The sequence below is a fragment of the Mobula birostris genome, chromosome 5, assembly GCF_030028105.1.
Source record: "Mobula birostris isolate sMobBir1 chromosome 5, sMobBir1.hap1, whole genome shotgun sequence".
Lineage (NCBI taxonomy): Eukaryota > Metazoa > Chordata > Chondrichthyes > Myliobatiformes > Myliobatidae > Mobula > Mobula birostris.
Genome location: NC_092374.1, coordinates 171,152,432 through 171,173,902, shown reverse-complemented (window position 1 = coordinate 171,173,902; position 21,471 = coordinate 171,152,432). Strand labels below are relative to the sequence as shown.

General features: G+C 43.0%; 2 protein-coding genes across 3 annotated transcripts in view; one reads left to right on the top strand and one right to left on the bottom strand.

Moving 5' to 3' along the window:
• The window catches only part of fgf14 (fibroblast growth factor 14), a 492,228-nt gene extending 491,791 nt beyond the window's left edge, over positions 1–437 (top strand). For both annotated transcript variants that reach the window (XM_072257322.1, XM_072257321.1), the window contains exon 5: positions 128–437. In XM_072257322.1, the coding sequence (XP_072113423.1) occupies positions 128–264 (137 nt within the window). In that variant the 3' untranslated portion in view covers positions 265–437. The remainder of the gene's footprint in view (positions 1–127) is intronic.
• Positions 438–7,643: 7,206 nt separating this feature from the next.
• itgbl1 (integrin, beta-like 1) overlaps positions 7,644–21,471 on the bottom strand; it is a 186,685-nt gene continuing 172,857 nt past the window's right edge. Inside the window, exon 11 of the mRNA XM_072257319.1 lies at positions 7,644–8,359. Coding sequence (XP_072113420.1) covers positions 8,268–8,359 — 92 coding nt within the window. The 3' untranslated portion in view covers positions 7,644–8,267. The remainder of the gene's footprint in view (positions 8,360–21,471) is intronic.

Sequence of the window (21,471 nt, the reverse complement as noted above, 5' to 3'; positions counted from 1 at the left end):
CTGAAAGGCCTCTGTGATGCTGTGACACTTCCTCAGTGAGCCGGAACCTACCGGATGGTGGGAGGGGGCTTGCGAAGGGTGGTTTGCAGCCGCTGCCTCACCTCTGCCTGTTCTCTCTCCGCTCTAGTCGCCATGTACCGTGAGCCATCCCTGCACGACATCGGCGAGACTGTCCTGAAAAACACGACGACTCCGAGTAAAAGCACATGTACTTCTGCTGTAATGAATGGAGGCAAACAAGTCAAAAAAAACAAATCGACATAGCCCGCTGGGTCTAGGAGAGGACGCATCCGTTAACCACTGCTCCGTTGGGCAATTTATCCCTGGCAGACTGTTGCCTTCCAATGTCCGTGAGCAGGAAGAGCCGGCGACCTCTTGCTCATCGCAGTCTTTGACTATCTCATTGCAAGCGGATAAATCCCAATGCGTAGCTCCTCCCGCCACAAGAAACCTGGATAACTCAGACCATGGCTGTCCTTCCCAGACACTGGATGAATGCCTTGTACCTGTTTCCTGTTAACTGTGACACTCCATGAGAAATACCTATCTCACACCCTCTCTTGGTGCATCGCCTGCTGACCACAACAATGGATTCCAGACCCGGAGGAGGCTTGCTCGCTGTGTGAGAGCTGTTGGCAGCTGGATCTTAGACCTTTGCTGTAAATCTCTGCTTGTTCAGGAACAAGCCCTCCACCTCCATCAACCCCCCCCCCCACCTCTCTCTCTCTTTGGTTTTTTTTTCAAACCTAGCTGCTCTGACTTTTACTCTTGCAGAGATCTGCTGTGTGTGGTTTTTTTTTCGGCTGTAGGAGAGCAGGGGGTGGATGGAGAACTAAAAGCGCTCCGCACTGTGTTGTTGGAACTACTAGTTAGTCACCAGGACCACGGGGATCTTGGGGAGTATTACTCACAAGTCAGGCAGGTGAAATAGAAGCCTGTGTACTGGCTGACAAATTGTCGGCCAGTTGCTGAGGTCAATTGCGGGTAGCAGGGGTGGAGAGTGTGATGGCACCAATATCCCCCACCGCCTGCTCCTTTGGATCCATCCCTCACTGTGGTGCTTGTCTTGGTGCCCCCCGGTCAGACCTGGAGCTCAAGCACCTGTCCAGTTGCCCCATGTTAAATTTTGAGGGCACTCTCTCTGAACCCGGGATGAGATTAGCCCCTGTGGCCAAAGTTCCCCTTGAAGCTGGTGCCAAGAGGCGAGGAGGCCGAACTGCGAGCCCTGTCTGCATCAGCCAAGCCTGCCAGCATCGTTTTGGCCTGCCTGCCGCGGCAGTGCCGCAGGCCGGACCTCACTGGTCCCCCAGGAAGGGAGAGAGAGAGAGAGGACTTTGGCTGTTTTGGGGAAAACGTGTGAGAGAGTTCCTTGTCTTTATTCCTTTAAACTCAGTGAGTGGTGTTGCCCATTGGACTTAGTGAGCCAGTGCACCCCCAGGCACCAGCCAGTCCTTCCCACCTAACGAGGAGAAGGCCCAAGCATTTACAAACTAAGAATCTCAGCGGAAACAAAGGCGGTCGCTATGGTTCATTCTATCCTCAATTAGTCCATTTATCCAAATAACTCAGTTACTTTTATGATCACAAAACCTTCAGAAAGCTGGATTTTATTTAAAGATGTGTAATATTCCATATTTTTCCAAATTCTCTCGTAGAGAAGTGAAAATTACCTAATCAAGAAAGACCCAGAACTGTTCTGTCTCCATTATTCTGGCTGACTAGGGTACTGCAATTATGTTAAAAGTGCAGGACGTACCAAAATAAAGACTCATTTATTTTAACTCTGGCAGTAATTTTAACATGCATTGGATTTGTTTGTTAATTTTTTGTTCTACCCCAATTCTATTAAGTGCTAAGTGCTTTATTCTAATGAAAAGGTAGCAAAGTTCTTAATTACCTCAAAGGGTTAGCAAGCTGGGTAAAATGGCAAAAAAAATATCATTAATCCAGGAAAGGCTATCCTTACAAAGCAACGTGAAATCTTTGGGAATACAACACACCTTGACAATATCATCTAAATAAAATCATAAATGTCCCATACAGCAAATCTAAAGCGTCAATAGTCGAATCAAAATTACTTTTAAACATGTTTACGACCAGCGCTGCCTCAGAACAAATACTAGAGTCGTGAAATTCATGGCCCAGTAGATGTCACTTAGTATTAATGTAACAAGATACAACTTAGTGGAAGTCATAAAAGGTGTGTTATGGTTGGGAAAAGAAAACAGGCAGAGTGTGAATATGTGGAGTTCTGTTCAAAATGGGAAACTAATGGGTATGCTGCACCGTGAGTTTTCATTATGTCGGAGAGGTAACGGTTCATTTAGGGTCCAGAAAACTGACGAATAGGACTTTATAAATGTGATCTCTGGAAGGCAAGCATTGTGCAAATTGAAGCCATTCAGTCGGCTCTTTTGACCACTTAACGTTGAGCCCAAAACTGCAACTATTGTCACTCCCTTGTCATGTTTACTGTAGTATAGATGGATCAAGTGTTGCTGCATTTCAAGGACTTGTTTGTCAAGCCGCAGGTTTCATAGTTCTTACAAGCTTGAAAACTATTTAGTAATTTAGTAAGTCTAATGTTTCTGATTTATTTTAAAAGAAACTCTAATTTCTGCCAATTGGAAATGCCGCAATGCTGCTGCTAGGCTGCTAATGTATGACACCTGATAACTTTTAGCAATTTCTATCTCATCATTTGTTCCAACGAAGGAAACTAGATTTGTGTTGATTTCCTCTTTTTTAAAAAAAAACAATGTAGAGAAAAAATGTTTAAGCACATCGGCCACCATTGGGGTCTCTGTACTGAACAAATTTAACGCCATGGATAGTAAGTATCCATGTGTGAGAGGGTGCGTTTGATAACGAACTGAAGGAAGTCAAGAATTCCTGGAGACAACAGACAGCACGCTGATTTCAACAGTGGACCCTACAGTATGACCCTTGCAAACCAGTTGACTGGTTAAACCTAGGCTGAATTTATTTTTGTAAATGACAACGAGCATATAATTGTTAACCCCTTCTGTGTTTCTTTTATTCTTTAGTTGTTTTATGAGTTGTTCGTGAGAGTGTTTATTCCAAATGAATGGTTGTCCTTGACAAGCTAATTCTTATCACGTTTTAAGAAACAATGGAGCAGGGGGATAATTTATTCTTTCTACCTTTGTTACTATTTTGTCTCTTGTCTCATATGTTGCATGGGATGAGGGTGACAATGATCAAACTGAACTGCATGTCGTAGGTTGTATGTGTCAAGAACTGTTGGTATGTATTACTAAATTTACATACATATATGCAAAAAAGAGTTTGTCTGCATTGTACAGTTTAAATGTTTATTATCATTTGTTGTACACAAAAATACAACATATTGAATAAAATATTTATATGAAGATACTGTTCAACTGTGGCTCATGAACCCTACGCCAGTGAAAAGGGACTTGATAGCCCCTGTGCGGGATTCTCTAAAGGTTAACTTGCAGGTTAAGCCAGTAGTGAGGAAGTCAAACACAAAGTTAGCATTCATTTTGAGAGGACTAGAGTATAAAAGCAAGGATGTTATCCTAAGGCTTTATAAGGCATTGGTCAGACACATTTGGAATATCTTGTCCAGTTTTGGGCCCCTTATTTAAGAAAGGATGTACTGGCATTGGAGAGGGTCCACAGGAGGTTCACGAGAATGATCCCAGGAATGAAAGGGTTAACAAAGAGCGTTTAATGGCTCTGTGCCTGTACACGCTGGAGTTCAGAAGAAATGAGGGGGATTCTCAATGAAACCTATCAAATATTGAAAGGCCCGGACAAAGTGGATGTGGAGAGGATCCACTTCTGGTGGGGGGAATCTAGGACTAAAGGGCACAGCCTCAGAATAGAAGGACATCCTTTAGAAGAGGAATTTCTTTAGCCAGAGTGTGGTGAATCTGTGGAATTCGTTGCCATGGACAGCTGTGGAGGCCAAGTCATTGAGTAGATTTAAAGCGGAGATTGATATATTCTTCATTAGTAAGGGTGTCAAAGGTTATGGGAAGAAGGTATGAAAAAGAGGTTGAGGAGATAATGAATCAGCCATGATGGAATGGCAGAGCAGACTTGATGGGTGAATAGCCTAATTCTGCTCCTTTGTCTTATTGTCTTATGGAAAAGTGCAGTGAGCCCAGTTCCGTCAAGGGAGACATGGAAAACTTCCCCTCAGTTGTGCATTTCCTCATCCCTGGGAGTGGTGGTCAGGGGGGTGACTGAGGCAGGTGGGACTGTCAGCAAAACCTTCACCCCCAGATGTGAAAAGTAAGCCTGCAGCTTTTGACCGGAGGTTTGTGGTCTGCCGAGCTCTCCGTCAAGGAATGGGGAACACCTGGGATGAATGGGGCACCAAAGGGAACAATTACGGGCTCTCCAGTGGTCCAAAGGCGTTGTGAGTTCATTCTGGTTTGCTTCCGTGTGCAGCAACCAAGCAGGTTTGTGGTTGAACAGGCAGCTGCGCTGGGAGACTGCTTGGTGTTTGACTGGGTAATAAACTTTCTATCATGTGTGATGTTTAACCAAAGCACTCAGTGCTTCATGCCAAATAGCTGCCGCTTAACAAAAACCTAACAGTTGCAAACAGACACTGCAGTCTAAAGGAAGTCGCACCACCAGGCAAGTTAGGACATACAGTACAGTGGAGGCTCTTCGGCCCATGATGTTGTGCCACCGTTTCATCCCACAAGTTCAATCAAACCCTTTCATCCCACATTCCCCTTCACTTTTCATACATCCACGTGCCTGAGTCCATAGGACCATAAGGCATCGGAGCAGAATTAGGCCGTTCACCCGATCGAGTCTGCTCCGCCATTCCATCATGGCTGGTCCCGGACCCTTCTCAGCCTCATACCCCTGACTTCTCGCCATATCCTTTGATGCCCTGACCGATTCAGGAAGCTATCAACTTCTGCTTTACCACAGTCTGCGGCAGAGCATTCCACAGATTTCACTACTCCTGGGCTAAAAAAAATTCTCCTTACCTCTGTCCTAAAAGGTCGCCCCTCAATTTTGAGGCTGTGCCCTGCAGTTCTGGATACCCCCGCCAGAGGAAACATCCTCTCCACATCCACCTTATCTAGTCTTCAACATTCGGTAGGTTTTATAGAGTCTCTTAACTGTCCCTAATGTATCTGGCAGTGTCCTCCATGCACTTACCATTCCGTGTAGAAAAAACTAGCTCCAACATCCCCCCCCCCATACTTTTCTCCAATTGCCTTATAATTATATCCCCTCATAATATTCATTGCCGCTCTGGCAAAAGGTGCTGGGTGTTCACTCTGTCTGTGCCTCTTATCACCTCGTGCACCTCTATCAGATCACCTATCATCCTTCTTCACTCCAAAGAGAAAGCACGAGGCCGGTCAACCTTTCCTCATAAGACGTGATGTCTAATCCAGGCAGCATCCTAGTAAATCTCCTCAAAGGTTCTAAGGTTCATTTCGTTATCGAAGAGTGGATGTAGAACACAACTCTGAAATTTGTCTTCTCCAGATAGTCAAAAAGTACGGAAAACCATAGAAGTAGTTGAAAGAGAGACATCAACCCCCCCCTCCGGCATGAAAAGAATCATAAGTAAAAACTCCCAAACCCCAAACCCCCCCAACCTCTCTCTCACACAAAAACTACCAGATCACCCTGTACCTTATCTAAAGCTTCCACATCCTTCCTGTAATGAGATAACCAGAACTGAATACAATACTCCAAGTGTAGTCTATCCAGAGTTTTATACAGCAAAATTTTATAGTTGTAATGTTCTTGGGCTAGTTATCTAGAGCCACGTGTTTGAGCCCCACCGTGGCAAATGGAGGATTTAAATTCACTTCATCGTTAAAACTTGCATCAGCACCACTGTCCCATGTGGGCCCTCACCCAGTTTGGCTGGTATGTGACTCCTGACCCACACTAACTTAACTGTCCTCTATCAGAAGCAGATGCAGTGGTGCAGCGGAAAGAGCTGCTGCCTCTTCAGAGGCCAAAGTTTCATCCTGACCTTCAGTGCTGTCTGTGTGGAGTTTGCAGGCTCTTCCTGTGACTATGTGGGTTCTCCTGGGCCCTCTGGTTTCCTCCCAGCTCTCAAAGACATGAGGATTGGTAGGTTAATTGGTTGCTGTAAAGTGCTGCCCAGTGTGTGGGCGATAGGAGGACCTGGGTGGAATTAAAGGTTAGGTGAAAGAAGATACATTATGAAGAAATAAGGGTGGAAATAAGACTGATGATGTTGCTCTCAGAGCCCTCGCAGACTCAATGGGCTGTACTTTATCATAAAGATATTCTAAATTTGGGGGCAATTAGGGATGCTGGTCCTGGTAATTACAGCAATGCTTTATGAATGAAGAGTTGTCACCTGCTTGGGCCACTGGCCAGGCAGCCCCTTGATCTCTTGTATCATCTCCCTTCTCTCTGACTTGTAAAGCTAAATATGCAGACTGGATGTCAAATCTAAAGAAACACACACACAATGCTGGAGGAACTCAGCAGGTCAGGGAGGGGGAAGAAGCCAGAATAAGAAGGTGGAGGGAGGTGAAAGAATACAAGCTAATGATTGATAGGTGAATGTACCTCTCTCCTCCACCACCATCCACCTTCCCCCTCACCTGGCTTCACCTATCACCTGCCTTCTTGCAAACCACCTCTCTTCCCACCTTTTCATTTTGGCTTCTTTCCCCTTTCCTCCAGTCCAGAAGAAGGATCTCGGCCTGAAACATTGAGTGTGCACTCACGGGCAGGAGCTCTCCACTAGATTTCACCTCTAACTTTGTTAATGCTCAGTCATGAATCAGAGGATGGAGCTTCTGTCTTAAGCCGGGAAATTCAGGTTGGCACTGAGGTGTAGCCCTTCAGAGGTGAAGTCCAACCGAGGCACCCTCAATGATCGATGAAAGCCAAAAGAACTACAGATGCTGGAAATCTGAAACAAACCCAGAAAATGCCGGAAACAATCATCAGGTGAGGCGGCATCTATGGAAAGAGAAACAGAGGCATCTAATGAAGGTCCAAGATTGGAATTGTCAACTCAGTTCCTCTCTCCACAGATGCTGCCTGAACTGCTAAGTGTTTCCAGCGTTTTGTTTCTATTCCATGTTCACAGATGGGCTGCAATAAACACTGATCAAATCAATTAATCAATGCCTTCTCTCTCAGAGAGATCTTGTGTCACTCACTTTCCCACTCTCGCCCTTCTATCACATTGTCTGAGCAATATTCCACTGGGTTCCTGATGCATATAAATTAGTTGCCAAGTGCCCATACAATGAGTACACATCAAAATTCCTGCAAAGTGCTTGGTTATTCCACAGATCATGAAAACTGCTAGCATCCATCAGTAACCTTGGAAAGGCAGGTTCTAAAAATAGAAGATATCAATAAAAGCACATAATTATTCTTAATAAATGGAATTTATTAAAAGGGATTGTCCTTGTACGATGAATTATTTTGAAACGGTCTGTAGGACAGGTTTCTGCAGAGTATTGCGTCATTCATGATGTAGCTGGCAACATAATTTTATCATACTGTTTTTATAGAGTTATTTTTAGAGAATTTTAATGAAGAGAATTTTCTTATTTGCTCGTTGTTGTGCAGGTGAATCAATTTCTTGGAATTGTTTACAAATCAGAGAGGCTTAGCAAATGCTTCGGTGTGTCATTCATTTTATTCAAAGTCCAAGTAACTCTTTATAAAGGCACGCTAAAACATAGACAGTATAAGCAAGCTCTAAATGCTGTTCAAATCATTTAATCAATGACTATTAGTCCCTGTACAAATCCAGGGTTATTGAAACATTCATCAGTAGATGCGTCAAAACTCTCAGCCATTTGCAGGTTTACTGTCAACAGTATCTCCTCCTAATTAGCCTTTCGCTCATTTAGTAATTACCCAAAAAACATTTTTGTAACTCAATTCCTAAGAGTTTGCTTTGCATACAGGGAAACTGTTTGTCACTGTATCTGTAAATGGCAAGTTACTGAAGCTAGTCATTATAACGCATCATGCCCGACAGTAATATGCTTGTCAGATTCCCCAGGCCAATAACTATTATTTATTAAAGGTCATCCTGCCATTTATGCTGGAGCATTGGTGATGAAGCGGTTACCTTCTTCTGGAACATGGAAAGCAACTGTCCTAAAATGGAAACATTAGCAAGTAACGATGTTGAGTGGTGAAGACAGTGCATCTCAAAATATCCTTGAGCATAAAAAGTGGCTTAGTTTCCACCACAGATGATTAAGGATATGAAAGCTGTTGACTCTTCAGTAGCTCCCTGAACCGATCCAGATTTCACAAGCATTCCCGGTCCATTCGTCCCAGCAGTCGCAGATCCCACAGTTGCAGAATCCATTCTCTGCAACAAGATATACATAGGACAGGTTTAGAGGAAAATCTGCAACTAGGCTGGCATGAGCGAGTTGGGCCGAAGGGCCTGCCTTCCAAGTAGTTTGGCTCTCTGACTCTTAGATAGCAGCAGTTTTGCAATTACATCTCAGAACAGTGAGATGACAATTACAGTAATCTTTATCTTATAGTAACTTTATGTCTTGCTGTGTACTGCCGCTGTAAAACAACAAATTTGATGACGTATGTCAGTGATAATAAACTTAATTCTGATTCTTATCCTGAATCCAAATGCAGGATACTGGGAATTCACTATAAAGCAAACAGTAGATGTTGTGTCTCCACCACCACTGATGCCCTCTGGTCTGTTGAGCATGCGCAGAATATTGACTGCTGTGTACCAGTATATGAATTCATTGCAGCTTCATAGATCTCCATCTGATATTACATTCAGGAGATCTGTCTTATCTTCTTAATGGGTCTGCACATTATTGAAATCAGGAGAGAAGTGTAGGTATTGGTATTGGTTTATTATTGTCATATGTACCAAGATGCAGCAAAGAGCTGGTCTTGCAGGCCGTTCGTTCAGATCAAATGGTTACACAGTGCATTGAGTTAGGATAAGATAAATCAATAACAGTGCAGAATAAAATATACAAGTGCAGTGCAGTGATAAATGATAAAGTGCAAGATCACGACAAGGTAGATTGTGAGGCCAAGAATCCATCATATCATACAAGAGGTCTGTTTAAAAGTCTTGTAAGAGTAGGATAGAAGCTGTCCTTCAGCTTGATCGTATGTGCTCTCAGGCGTTTGTATCAGCTGCTCACTTGGAGAAAGGAGAAAAGGGAATGTTCAGGGTGGCTGGGGCTTTTGATTGAGTTGGCTGCTCTACTGAGGCAGTGAGAAGTATAGACAGAGTTCATAGGGAGGCTGGTTCCTGTGACGTCCTGTGCTGTGTTCACAACTTTCTGCAGTTCCTTGTGGTCATGTGGAAAGCAGTTGCAGTAGCAAGGTGTTTTGCATCCAGATGGAATGCAGTAACAGAATGGTGAACTGAATGAACCCGTAAACCCGGGGATCTGACGAGTATTTGTGATGGATATTCACTGTCCAGGGTGAGGGGTGGGGTGGGGTGTGGCCTTTTGCCAAGCTCAGCTTTCTAACACAGCAGCTGACTCTTCCAGGGGTCAAAGGGTTGTTTTTGAGTAAGTCAAACTTCCAACCGATATTCTTTGCTCAGCCTTTTGTCAAAAACAAGTGAACAATAGGGTCCTCTTTGGCCCATTATTTACTCAAGAGAAAACAATGGGGTCTGCTCCGACTTACACAATGCATTCACCTGGTCTGACAAATGTTACTAAAAGTATCACATGCACATGAAGTCACCAAGTAGCAAAAAACTGTATAATTGTAAGACAGCAGTCTGAATTGTTATGAATGATCAACGAATGACAAGAAGAATGACAGAAAGACAGGATGACTAGAATCCATTCCTCTGCCTTTGATTTCTGCAACAGATGATTCATTCATCTGCAACTTGTTCATATGTCTTTTCTGCTTACATGAATTATACCGGTGTTTTGGAAATCGCTTGTAATTTGGAAATTTTTTATAACATAGAAACCTCTGTGAGCTTTAAATGTACTTTAAGAATTTTATATAAATACAAATGTGTATCACTGAAAATAAATGAACACTACTTAATTTAAACTACTTAATTTGCTGGAGGTATCTCCTCCTTGATAGGTCAAATAGCGGGCATTGGTAGTTAAACTGACCATGGAGAATAAACAGGGAATTGATCTAGCATTTGAAGCGTAGATGGCTACAGTATAACCTCCCTTTAGTGAGGTTACCCTAGCCGTCTATATCGGATAAGGCTTAAGATCTTCGTCGAAGTTCAGAACTTTGCGGACAGCAAATCCAATACCATCACATGTCCAGACACATGAGATCGAGTCCCCCCACAGCATTTTGTGGAGCTTACACTCAGTTCAGTCACTCAGTGGTAAAAGTCCATCCACCACATTTTCATACAAACCTTTCTCCCCCTTTGTCAGAATCAGAATCAGGTTTAATATCACTGACATATGTTGTGAAATTTGCTGTTACATGCCTGCAGCACAGTGCAAGAAAAAAAATTACCTTAACTTACAATAAAAATAAATAAGTAAACAGTGTGAAGGGGGAATAGTGAGGTGGTGTTCATGGATTCATGGACCGTTTAGAAATATGATAGTGGAGGGAAAGAAGCTGTTCCTAAAATGTTGAGTGTGGATTTTCAGGCTCCTGTGCCTCCTCCCTGATGATGACAAACTGCAACCACCTTTACCTGATCCAACCCAACTGTGACATCAAACACATTGCTGGAGGACTCCCAGCTGCCTCCTGAAACCATTTGGAAGTGGAATTGAGGCAATGGCACCCATGGCAATGGAAGAATGAACAAAATTAAGGAACTGATCAGATCTTCCCACACATTGATTATATAGATGTACCATGGAGAGCCTTCTGAAAAGCTGCATCACTGTCTGGTGCAGGGGGTGGTGCGGGGTGGTGGGAGGGCTACCGCACAGGACTGAAGAAGCTACAGAAAGTCATAAAATTAGTCATCTCCATCTTGGGTACTAACCTCCGTAGTACCCAAACATCTTCAAGGAGCAGTGCCTCAGAAAGGCAACATCCATTATTGAGGACCCCCATTACCCAGGACAAGGTACCATCAGGTAGGGGGTACAGAAGCCTGAAGGCACACACGCAGTGATTCAGGAACATTATTTCTGTTTTTGTACTATTTTAATCTATTCTATATACATATATATACATGTAGGCTCTTATTTATGGCCCTTGTGGCTACGGGGGTCAGGGGGTATGGAGGGAAGGCTGGGGCGGGGCTCTGAGTTGGATGATCAGCCATGATCATAATAAATGGCGGTGCAGGCTCGAAGGGCAGAATGGCCTACTCCTGCACCTATTTTCTATGTTTCTATGTTTCTATATATACTTACTGTAATTGATTGATTGAATGATTGATTGATTTTTCTTCATTCTATACTATCATGTATTGCGTTGAACTGCCGCTGCCAAAAAATTCCACAACACATGCCGGTGATAATAAGCCTGATTCTGATTCTGATTATTATAGGCAAATGTCTTTAGGAATCTGTTGAGCACTCTTAACCTGAACATGAGAAGTAGAAGCAGGAACAGGCCATTTGGCCCTTCGTGGCTGTTCACCATTCAGTGAGATCGTGGCTGATCTCATTGTAATTGGTAATTGGTTTATTACAATCACATGTACCAAGATTCAGTGAAAAATTTTAGTCAAATCATCTCAAAACATAGGTATATCAAGGTAGTACAAGAAAAAAGCAATAACTAAATACAGGACATGATGTTACAGTTACAGAGAAGGTGCAGTGCAGGTAGACAATAAGATGCAACAGCCATGACGAGGTACATTGGGAGATTAAGAATTTATCCTTAATGTACAAGAGATCTGGCTAGGAGTCTTACAACAGCAGGGAAAAAGCTGTTGAACCTTGGGACATTTCTTCAATCTTTAGTTTCTTCTGCCCAATGAAAAAGCGGTAATGTCTGTGGTGGGAGGGGTCCATAATTGGCTGCTTTCCCAAGGCAGAAGGAAGAATAGCCAGTGTCTAAGGAGAGGAGGCTGGTTTACGTGATGTGCTGAATTGTGCCCACAACTCTGAAGAAATTTTGTGGTCTGGGGCAGATAATGCACCAGATAGGATAAATCCATATTTTTTTCTCTATGATAAATCTATAAATGTTGGTGAGTGTCATTGGGGACATGCCAAATACCCTTAGCCTATTGAGGAATTTCTTGTGTGATTTCTTAGCCATTGCACTTACATGCCTAGACCAGGACAGGATATTGGTGATGTTCACATCTGGGAACCTGAAGTTCTCAACCATCTGCACCTCAGCACTATTGGTATGGACACCGACTTCCTGAAGTCAGTGACCAGCTGTTTTGTTGTTCTGACACTGAGGCAAAGGTTGTTGTCTTGACACCATGTCATTAGGCTCTCCATCTCATTCCTATGTTGCTGCCCACTCCTGGTAACATTTCACTACCTCCTTGCACCCTCACCGCCCCTCCAACCCACAGTTTATCAACAATCTATCAACCTTAGCCTTTAAAATATTCCAAAACTTTTCCACCACTCTCTGAGGGAGTGAGTTGTAAAATTTCACGACCCTCCAAAAGGGAATGTTTTTTTTTCACCTGTAATGGCCAACCCTTATTTCTTTAAAACACTGATTGCAAAAGGAAACCTTGTCTCCACATCCTCCCATTCAATGTTTCAACCCTTCCCACTCCCCTAAACTCCACCAGATACAACCCTCTCCGCCCTCTCCAACATTTCATCATTAGACAATCAACTTATTCCATTTATTAATCTTGTAAATCTCCCCTTAGCTGTGTCCAATGCATTCATGTCCCTCCTTAATTAAGGAGAGCAACACTATACACAGTACACTAGTAGTCTCACCAATGCCCTCTATAATTGAAGCATCACCCAGCTACTTTTGTATTCAATTCCCCTTGCTATGAACAATATAATTCTCCTCATTTCCTAATTACTTGCTGTCCCTCTACACTAACCCTCTTCAGCACAGAGCTCTGCAATTACTCACTGCTTTGATAAAATGCTTTTTTCTCTGCCTGAATAATCAATATGTTCCTGACAAGCAAAGAGATGGAAAGTTACCAGAGGTAGACGGAATACAGGGTTGAGGTGATAATCCTCTTAGCCATGACTTTGCACTATCCTCCATTTGGAATATCTTCGCTCACTCGCAAATTCCCTCTAGCCCTTTTAACCTCTGTATGTCCTCTTTTCCACTAAGCTCTGTGTCATTCAGCAGATCTAGCAGGTGTACCTCTAGTGACTTCATCCATGTCACTTATATAAACTATATAAAGCTGAGGCTCGTGCTTCATGCCTTACGCCTTGCCTATCAGAAAAAGACCCATTGAGTTCCTCCAGTAATTTTCAGTATTCCATTCCAGTTTCTTGTATGTACACCCATTCTCTGTTTCCTGCTGGCCACACTGCCTTCCACCCACATTACCATGTTACCTCCTACCTCAGGAGCGTAATGGTTAGCACAATGCTCTACAGTACCAGCAACCCAGGTTCAAATCCCGTCGCTGCCTGTAAGGAGTTTGTATGTTCTCCCCGTGACTGCTCTGATTTCCTTCCGCAGTCCAAAACCATACCAGTTAGTAAGTTAGTGCGTAAGTTAAAAGTTAATTTACGTACCAGTTGTAAATTGTCCCATGATTAGACTAGGGGCTAGGGTTGCTAGGTGGCACAGCTCGAAAGGCCAGAAGGGCCTATCTCAATTAAAAAAAAATAAAATTCCTCCTCCACAATGGCAGGGCAGCATGGTAACACAGTGATTAGCATAGTGCTTCAGAGCACCATTCCCGCTGCTCTCCTGCAAGGAGTTTGTACATTCTCCCCATGACCGTGTGGGTTTCCTCCAGGTGCTCTGGTTTCCTCCCAAAGTCCAAAAACATACACACTAGGGTTAGTAAGTTGTTGGTGCCGGAAGAATGGTGACACTCGCGGGCTGTCCTGACACATCCTCGGACTGCGTTGGTCAAGGCATTTCACTTTTAAGTTTCAGTGTTTTTATGTACATGTGCTAAAAATGCTATCACATCAGCTAGCATGTGATAGTTGATCTAAAAGACCTTTGTGCACATTTATATCCACTGCCTGCTGGAAATCACCTGATCAGTTGAAGCTTTTTAATCCAACTTGCACTTTATATTCCTACTGCAACAAACAAAGGTTGGACTCGGTGGGGCAGGCAACATCAATGGAGGGAAATAGGCAGGCAATGTTTTGAGTTGAGACCCTTCACCAGCACCGGAAAGAAAGGTTAGATAGCCAGAATAAAAAGGTGGGTGGAGCAAGAGCTAGCATGTGATAGGTGGATCCAGGGGATAGGCAGATGGAAGAGGGATGTAAGGTGGTGCCAGAGGGCTATCTGCTCTCTGCAGATACACTCATTACCATTTCCAAGTTTATTCTTACTCCCTCCTTTCTGTCCATTAATCAGTCCTCAGTCCCTGCCAGTATACTACCCCAAGTCAATGTACTGTCTTGTGTCACTTAATCAAAGGTCGGATGGATGTATAAACCTATTGTCTTCACTTCTTTCCACTTGTTGATGTTGCAGTTTTAACTGCAAAACTTTTTAATGAATTTGCCAAACTTTTCACATTCATAAATCCCCATTGACATCACCGAGGAGCTCTCTTGGACCACCAACACCTCCTTGATAGTCAGGAAGGCTCATTAGCACCTATGGTACCTTAGAAGTTTAAAGAGAGAAAATCTGCCTCGAAAGTTCCTTTTACTAATATGTAATTGAGAGCATTCTGACCTACTGCAACAAGATCGACCAAAAAGTACTCCAATGAATCTTCAGGACTGCACAGAAAATCATTGGGACATAACTACCAGATGTGGAAACCATCTACAACTCATAATGTCTATGACAGGTTCGCAAAATCGTGATGGACTCATCCCTCCCCAATAATCACCTGTTCAATCTTCTACCATTTAGCAAGAGATACAGAAACATTTCTGCACAAACATCAGAATGAAAAACTGCTTTTTCCCCGGGGCTGTCATGCAACTGACTAAAGCCCCTCACCCATCCATAATCCATAAGCACCCAGTGAATTACATGGGCATAACTCTTGATGCTATTTTATATTCAATGATTGTATTGTTGAACATGGGCACGTGCAACACATGAATGGGGCGGCCACTGTTTCTTTTAATTTTAGAGCTGTTTGTTTTTAATTCTGTTGTAACATAGATGTCACTCTAAATAACTCAGACGTTATTTTTAAATTTAGTCATTGTGTTTTTTCAGTAATTGAATTGCCAGTCTGCTGTTTTGCATTGAATGAGGTAACACTGCAATCTTGTTGTCCTCAGCAATGACAATAAAGCTCTAACTAACATTGACTCTGTCTAGCTCCATTATTAATTCAAAGTGCCCTGTTAGCACTTCCTGAGTAACAGACCCAGCATTGTCCCACCTAACTGATCGATCATATCCTGTCTTCCCTCAGCTTGTTGTCTTACACACCTGGGTTACATTTACTAACTTCCAGTCTGTGGGAACCAGTGTAGAATCTGTGGAATTTTGTAAGGTAATAGCGTCCGTAATTTCAACAGCCACCCTTTTCCAAAGCTTGGGATGCTGATCAAGGATGAAGGATCAAGGAACAACTTTATTCGCCAGATACATTTACATGTATTAGGAATTTACTGTGGTTGGTTGTCACAGTATACAACAAAAACAACAGCGTACAACAATTATAAAGAATTATATTCAAAATAGAGGTTAAAGAATGGATATGGAATAAGACGTGCATAAATACTTAAATATTGACATATATTTACATATAAACAGCATTATAAAAAGTGGTTTAAAGTGTTTACATTGCAGTGCAGTGATTGAGCTAATATATAGAGGGCGGTGGGAGCTAATAGATTGTCAGGTCCTGGGTATTTATGAGCTTTCAGGCCTAGTAGTTTCTCTAATCCTATTTTCTATCACTTATGCTAATTTCTCATTCATCCTAGACATGTTGTTCTACACTACTTCTGGGAAGGTTTTTTTCACCTTTCACAAAGAAAAGTGTAAAACATCTCTTTATCTTCACTGCCGTGTCGTATTCTCCAAAATGCTATCCCCTGTCTCATTGTGTGAAGTATGCACACTAACCTTTGTGAGACCTTTTCTTTTTAGGTATATAGTAAAGCTTTCAACCTGTTTTCACTTTTCTGATGAGCTTGTATTCTTGTACCCTTGTATTCACCTTCCCTTATGTTTGACCAGAGCTGGGGAACTTCTGAGAGGACATCTGCCTGACAGTTTGCTCTACTTTTTGCCTCATGTACTAGTTAGACAAGAGTGCTTTTCTACCACTAAGCTCTTTAGAAGAATGTCCACTTCTATAACGATACAGGATGAAAGCAGGACAGTCAACCCAACAAGTCCACCCCAACCATAGACCATGCATTAATACCAAAGCTGCCCATCCCATTTTATTTCCCCGCACCTTCATCAAGGCCTGTCACATATACCTTAGGGTCAATCTGCAACCAGTTAACCGACTGACCTTCACACCTTTAAGATGTGGGAGGAAACCACAGCACCCGGAGAAACCCCATACAGTCACCAGGAGAGGGTCCACACAGACCATGGCCAGGGTCAGGCCTGAACCCAGGTCACTGGAGCTCTGCACACGGTGCCACCCCGTACACAGCAGAGTTACGCCATGATGTACTGGTGCCATGTCACAGTGATTTGGAAGTCTTTCCATGTACAAAATACCACTGAAAATAACGCAGCTGCAACGCTAGGCATTCCAGTGATGTTTGAGATGAACCACACTGCCTCTCTGGGAAAGTTGCATTGTAATTGAACTCATTAAAACAATCGCCATTTGAATTCCGGCCACCTTTTTGGTTCTGATGAATATTTCATTTGACGCCATTAAACAGTTAACTATATTTCCAATGTTCCAGTTGAAATGTCACATAAGGCCACCTCCTACAAAATTTTACAATAAATTTATGGCAAATTGCAGTACACCATTAAAGCGCTTCTCTGATGGAATATTCTATAACAATGCAATTTCCTATTCTAAGTTTTCATGAGTAATTTACTTCTCTTCATCTCATGATTTTCAAAGGTCTCACCACCTCCCACACAGTCTCCTAAAGGTTTAACTGCAGTTGCTTTGCAGGGAAGTCAGGCAGATGGACAAGTATCTGTAAGCACAGCGTGATTGGAGATTACAGCAAGTGGGGCAATGGAAGAAATAGAGGAGAACTCACAAAATAGGTGTAGGTGTCTTTTTCATAAATTTTAAACGAATTTCCTTCACAATTGAGTTCATGTTCAAGGGAAACTATGAAGACAGTAATCCAAAGTGACACCAACAAAATGCTGGAGGAACTTAGAAGGTTCCTTTCCTTTATGGAAAGGAACAAGCAGTTGATGTTTCAGGCTGAGACCCGTCATCAGGACTGGAAAAGAAGGGGAAAAATAAAAAAGTCGGAAAGGAGTATAAGCCAGAAGGTGATAGATGAAGCCAGGTGCGAGGGAAAATAGGAGGCTGGGGGGGAAGAGGGGATGAAGTGAGAAGCTGGGAGGTGATCAGTGGAAAAGATAATAGACAATAGGCAATAGGTGCAGGCATAGGCCATTCAGCCCTTCGAGCCAGCACCACCATTCGCTGTGATCATGGCTGATCATCCACAATCAGTACCCTGTTCCTGCCTTCTCCCCATATCCCTTGATTCCGCTATCCTTAAGAGCTCCATCTAACTCTTTCTTGAAAGAACCCAGAGAACTAGTCTCCACTGCCTTCTGAGGCAGAGCATTCCACAGATCCACAACCCTCTGAGTGAAAAAGTTCTTCCTCAACTCCGTTCTAAATGGTCTACCCCTTATTCTTAAACTGCGGCCTCTGGTTCTGGACTCCCCCAACATTGGAAATATGTGTCCTGCCTCTAGTGTGTCCGATCCCTTAATAATCTTATATGTTTCAATCAGATCCCTTCTCATCCTTCTAAATTCCAGAGTATACAAGCCCATTCACTGCAATCTTTCAACATATGACAGTCCCGCCATCCTGGAAATTGACCTCATGAACCTACGCTGCACTCCTTCAATAGCAAGAATGTCCTTCCTCAAATTTGGAGACCAAAACTACACACAATACTCCAGGTGGAGTCTCACCAGGGCCTTGTACAACTGCAGAAGGACCTCTTTGCTCCTATACTCAGCTTCCCTTGTTATGAAGGCCAACATGCCATGAGCTTTCTTCACTGCCTGCTGTACAGACAATAAGGCCCTGGGGATTTATCAGCCTTCAGTCCCATCAGCTTACCCAACACCATTTTCTGCCTAATGCGAATTTCCTTCAGTTCCTCCATTACCTTAGGTCCTCTGGTCACTATTACATCTGGGAAATTGTTTGTGTCTTCACTAGTGAAGACAGATCTAAAGTACCTGTTCAGCTCCTCTGCCATTTCCTTGTTCCCCATAATAATTTCACCCATTTCTGTCTTCAAGGGCCCAACTTTGGTCTTAACTATTTTTTTCCTCTTCACATACCTAAAGAAGCTTTTACTATCCTCCTTTATATTCTTGGCTAGCTTACCTTTGTACCTCATCTTTTCCCCCCGTATTGCCTTTTTAGTTACCTTCTGTTGCTCCTTAAAAGTCTCCCAATCTTCTGGCTTCCTGCTCATCCTTGCTATTTTATACTTCCTCTCCTTTATTTTTATACTGTCCTTGACTTCCCTTGTCATCCACGGTCGCCCCCTTACTCTCCTTAGAATCTTTCTTCCTCTTTGGAATGCACTGATCCTGCACCTTCTGTATTATTCCCAGAAATACCTGCCATTGTTGTTCCACTGTCATCCCTGATAGGGTATCTTTCCAGTCAACTTTGGCCAGCTCCTCCCTCATAGCTCCATAGTCCTCTTTGTTCAACTGACACTTCCAATTTTCCCTTCTCTCTGTCAAATTGTAGATTAAAACATCATATTATGGTCACTACCTCCTAATGGCTCCTTTATCTCGAGTTCCCTTATCAAATCTAGCTCATTGCACAACACTAGATCCAGAATTGCCTTCTCCTTGGTAGGCTGTAATACAAGCTGCTGTAAGAATCCATCTCTGAGGGACCCCACAAACTCCCTTTCTTGGGGTCCATTACCAACCTAAAGGGCTGAAGAAGACAATCTTATAGGAGAGAAGAGTTGACCAAGGAAGAAAGGGAAGGAAGAGGGTCACTGGAGGAGGTAATAGGCAGATGAGTAAAAGAGGTAAGAGTGGGGGCAGAGCAGGGAATGGAAGAAGAGGAACAGTGAGGGAAAATATTACCAGAGGTTAGAGAAATCAATATTCATGCCATCAGGTTGGAGGCTACCCAGGAAAATGCTGGTCTTTTGACTTGCTCCTGATCTCCCTCAACATCTGCCAAACACTTGTTCTCTCTTCAGTCTGAACCCCTTCAATCAAAACTGAAGATACATTTGCATTTTCAGAATTTTAGGCTGTAGCAATGGATGCTACACCAGATAAGATCTAACTGAGGAACTGCAGCTTCTAATGCATGCAGTTGGGGAATCAGTTCAACATTTCACGCCACTGAGTGTAGCCTCTTGCATTCCATCATCAGTCTAGGTGTATGTCTCTGGATGGAGCCTTGGAACTATAACCTTTAGATAACTGCAGACAGCTCCATCATGGGCACTAGCCTTCCCAGCATTGAAGACATCTTTAAAAACGATGCCTCCGAAAGGAGCCCTCCATCATTAGGGACCCCCATCACCCATAATGTGCTCCCTTCTTATTACTACTGTACCACCAGGGAGGAGACACACACGCAATGTTTTAGGACAGCATCTTCCCCTCTGCCACTAGATTTGTGAATGAACAGTGAAACAACTTTTGCACTACTTAAACAATTGTATTTTTAAAAATATATTTCCTATTGTAATTTAAAGTATTTTTTATATATATTGCACTGTACTTCTGTTGTGAAACAATAGATTTCACAACATATGTCAGTGATATTAAACCCGATTCAGGACTCCAGAGTGCATCCACTGAAGCACAGCCAGCACAGTAGAAATCAAGAGAACATGGGTTTCCTGTTCTTGCAGTTACTTTGAATGGGGCCATATACAGTATATATGTATTTCTGACTTGAATCAAGCTGCTTATTTCAGCTCTGTGGGACAGATACATATCTTTCTACATCTTTTAATGTATTATTGCAGTTTTGGAATTAATTACATTAAAAACTGGGAAGACTTTGCAATTGCTCAATTGTTTAAATGTCTGATATCTGAATTCTTTTATCTGCCCTCCCCAGAGCCTTGATCTTTGGCGCCCTTTAGATCTGAATAGTGCTGCCTTAACGTTTTGATCACTGCTGCCAAGTTTGTCTGGGAATCTTGGTTTAAGCATCAGATTGCAACACCAGAGGAAATGTCATCATGGATTACCACACAGCGAGAAGGGAGAATACAGGCCAATTACTCAGAACTAGCAAAGTGCCATTCTGCTGTGTTGGTCCATTTGAAAATGTATCAAGCTGTATTCTGCTAACTTGCACTGATAATGGACGCGAATGCAATGTTCATTGAAAGCAGCATCACATGTAGACGGGGCGGTGAGGAGCACACACAAAATGCTGAAGGAATTCAGCAAGTCAGGCAGTATCTACGGAGGTGAAATTTGCGGGCTGAGATCCTTCACTGGGTCTAGATTCCTGATGAAGGATCTCGGGCCAAAGCGTCAACTGTTTATTCCCCTCCATGGATGCTGCCTGACTTGCTGAGTTCCTCAATCATTTTTTTTTAGATTAGATTATGAGGACACTCAGTCCTCATTTATTGTCATTTAGAAATGTATACATGCACTTTCAAGATTGTTCAAGATTTCCAGCATCTGCAGGATCTCTTATGTTTAGGGAGATGAAGATGGCATTTAGCAAGTTGGCCTTCATCAGTCAGGGCACCGTGTATAAGAGTTGGGACATTACGTTGCGGTCATAAAAGTCCGTGGTGAGGCTACACTTGGAGTACTGCCTGCCCTCCAGGTTTGGTCACCCTGTTATAGGAAGGATGTGGTTAAACTGGAAGGTGTACAGAGAAGATTTACCATGATGTTGCCTGGACCAGAGGACCTGAGATACAGGGAAAAGTCTTTCTATGGAACATAGGAAAATGAGGGGCAGCATTATAGAAGTGTTTTAAATTATGAGAGGCATAGAAAACAGTCTTTCCCCCAGAGTAGGGAAGTCCAAAACTAGGGGCATAGGTTTACAGGGAAATGATTGGGAAGGGATTGAGGGGCATCTTTTTCACAGAGAGGGTGGCGAGCTGCCAGAAAGAGTGGTTGAGGCAGGTACAATAATATTATTGTAGAGTCTGGAGGGATATGGGGCAAATGCAAGTAATTGGGACTAGATGGCTGTGCCCTCATATGGTGCGTTTGCGCTGTAGTGTTCTGTGGCTCTATACTTAA